Source organism: Bos taurus, chromosome 5 (assembly GCF_002263795.3).
Source record: "Bos taurus isolate L1 Dominette 01449 registration number 42190680 breed Hereford chromosome 5, ARS-UCD2.0, whole genome shotgun sequence".
NCBI classification, from domain to species: Eukaryota; Metazoa; Chordata; class Mammalia; order Artiodactyla; family Bovidae; genus Bos; species Bos taurus.
In genome coordinates this window covers 98712353-98715559 of record NC_037332.1, presented here as the reverse complement: position 1 = coordinate 98715559, position 3207 = coordinate 98712353, and the positions used below count along the sequence as shown (strand labels likewise).

Below are 3207 nucleotides of genomic sequence, written 5' to 3'. Positions count from 1 at the left end.
CCAAAGTTACTTTGGAACACAGCATTTTGAATTTATGCCCTGATATAGTTATATATGAGCTGCAACAAAATACTGAACTGTAATTAATAGTGTTTTCTTCCTCCCTTTTTCCCTTTCCTCCCCTCCCTCTTCTTTCCTTTCTCCCTTCATTCCTTCTTTCTTTCATGCTTCCTTTCTCTCACTCTTCCTTTCTTCTTTCCTTCCTTCCTCCTTTCTCTTCCTTCTAGAAGAGAAATGAGTTAACAAGCCAGAAACTACTTGTAGTGTATGTTAGGACTGAATAAATAAATAAATAAACTGAACAGTTCAGGTCAGTTCAGTTGCTCAGTTGTGTCAAACTCTTTGCAACCCCATGGACTGCAGCACGCCAGGCCTCGCGGTCCACCACCAGCTCCTGGAGTTTACTCAAACTCATGTCCATTGAGTCGGTGATGCCATCCAACCATCTTGTCCTCTGTTATCCCCTTCTCCTCGTGCCTTCAATCTTGTCCAGCATCAGAGTCTTTTCAAATGAGTCAGTTCTTTGCATCAGTTGGCCAAAGTATTGGAGTTTCAGCTTCAACATCAGTCATTCCAATGAATATTCAGGACTGATTTCCTTTAGGATGGACTCATTGGATCTCCTTGCAGTTCAAGAGTCTTCTCCAACACCACAGTTCAAAAGCATCCATTCTTTGGCACTCAACTTTCTTTATGGTCCAACTTTCACATCCATACATGACTACTGGAAAAACCATAGCTTTGACTAGATGGACCTTTAACTGAACAAATGAGAGCCATATCTTTTATGGTTAAAAAGAGGATTTGCAACATGGTAAGAAGGAAGCTTTGGAGAAGGAAATGGCAGCCCACTCCAGTATTCTTGCCTGGAGAATCCCAGGGACAGAGAAGCCTGGTAGGCTGCAGTCCATGCGGTCACTAAGAGTTGGACACGACTGAATGACTTCATTTTCACTTTTCACTTTCATGCATTGGAGAAGGAAATGGCAACCCACTCCAGTATTCTTGCCTGGAGAATCCCAGGAATGGAGGAGCCTGGTGGGCTGCTGTCTATGGGGTCTCACAGAGTCGGACACGACTGAAGCAGCTTGGCAGCAGCAGCAAGAAGGAAGCTTGTGATTTTTAATTGGAATTTTCTAATTATAATTAACATCAGCATAGATACATCATACATTACAAATAGAGAGATACATAGACAGAGGCGGAGAGAGAGAAAGAAGTAAGTAGGTGTGTGTAATGTTTGTATACAACAAAAGTTTGGTTTTCAAATGCCCTTGTTACCTCAACTAAATGAAGACTTCTTGCAGAAATAATGAATCCAGGGCTGGGTGAGGAAAAGCACAAAGTGAGCCTGAAATGTTTTGGTTTTAAAGAATGTGAGGAAACATGAAAGAAGAATGGGGACATGTCAAAAGGACACAAGAGACAATTTGAAGTGGTTCTTACTTGACAAATCTAGAAAACTGTGGGCATTAAAATAAGTAAGAGAAGTAATATAATAATAATAATTCCTTGAGTTATTTTTGGTGAAGTACTATCAATGCTTCAGGGAATTCAATTAAAACACAAATAGAAATCTTGTTTTAGAGACTTACTCCTACCAGCAACATCTTTATAGTAAATAATCTCCAAGTAATTTTCGGTCTGAGATTGATGGTTGGGAGAAACAACTGGCAAAAGAAGGAGGCTCCCCAAGACACTTAATTTGTATATGGGATTAAAATCTCATTTAAAAGTGACATTCCCTGAGATGTAGTCAAAATCATTTTGTAAGATTTTAGTTATGTTCAAAACACAGTTAAAACCACTGCAAGAAAGCAGAAAGTGAGACAGATTTTCAGGAATTTCATCACTAGATTACTTTCTTGAAGCATCCATTTCTTCCCAAGCCTGTCATGGAATTCTAAGAAGTTTCTCTTTTTCCCAGCACTTTAATGGCTTCAGTACCCTCAAAGAGTCTTGCTTCAGCTTCCTGTTTCCTAGCATTAGAATCAATGAGTGTCCCCAGGGATAGAGGAGTCTGGTTGTTATACCAATAATGAACAACAGTTTGTTTTCAGGCATAGTACTACTACCTGATATTTGTATGGCAGTGCCTACAAAATACAAGATAAAGAGGATGATAAAAGACACCAAAATCTTCATTGCTTTGATATGTGCTTCAGTGCTGGGATCTCTGAATCCTGTGGCACTCAATCGCGTCTTTCTGTTGTGTCTCCAAAGGGAAGTGATTAATAAGAAACATGTAATCAGGCATAGTACAAAGACAAGAATGACTCCAATATTGAGCAGAATCTGATTTGTCAAGTATTCACTTTTATGCATGGTGATCAGCCAGGTTGTGCTTCTGTTCTTCATAATATTATTGGTACTAGGCTTTGCAATGCTTGGAAAAGCAAATAACCATGAAATAAGCAAGGACCCCATGAAAAGGAGAAGAACCCTGTTGATGTGACACTTCAGCCAGAGAAAAATGCAGTGGGAATAATTGGCTATCTTCAGGAAATAGAAGATGCTGAGGCTGGTGGCAAACCAGGTACTTGATTGATTCATAATTATCCTTAAGTAAACTATATATTGACTTATATTACCAAACAAATATATATCTGGAAAAAACATCCTTATATATGCATCTGTAATTATCATCCATATCAGGCAAAATCTGGAAGAGGCTAAGCCAGTGAGAATAAGGCTGACAGTAGAGATGTTCTTGCTTTTCACACAGTCAATGCAGCTTACAACTCCAATAAATCCATTCCCTAAGACCCCCAATACTGATTCACTGACTGCTACATAAATGAGGAGGCCTTCCACTATATTCAGCATGTCTGCCAATCCTTAATACTATTTCTGTTTCATTAATTTTCAATTACCTGCTGCAGAAAAAGGCATGTATTGCTGCTTGAAGGCAGGATGATTTTCTTCTTTTTCATTTCATAAAGACGAAATGGACCCAATTATTTCCTTGTTATGGAATCCAAAATAGCCTCACAGAGACCCCTCTACTTATGGACATAAAATGTAGCTAGTCTACAGAACACATATCCAAACTGAACGCCTACCCACAATTTGTTAAGATGCAAATAAAAGTTTCTGTTTCTTGGAGTCTACTTGTCCTCCTGAGACTATTTTGCATTTGTTATCCTGAATTGTGCAGTAGGAGTGCCAGACACATACCTACAGAAAACAGAGCAGAATAGAAACATA

General features: G+C 39.0%; 1 protein-coding gene across 1 annotated transcript; it reads right to left on the bottom strand.

Annotated features, from left to right (window-relative positions):
* Positions 1 to 1893: 1893 nt before the first annotated feature.
* Positions 1894 to 2826, bottom strand: BOTA-T2R10B (bitter taste receptor T2R10B). Its single transcript, NM_001046627.1, has one exon. The coding sequence runs from the start codon at positions 2824 to 2826 to the stop codon at positions 1894 to 1896; it is 933 nt and encodes a 310-aa protein (NP_001040092.1).
* Between the last annotated feature and the right edge of the window lie 381 nt (positions 2827 to 3207).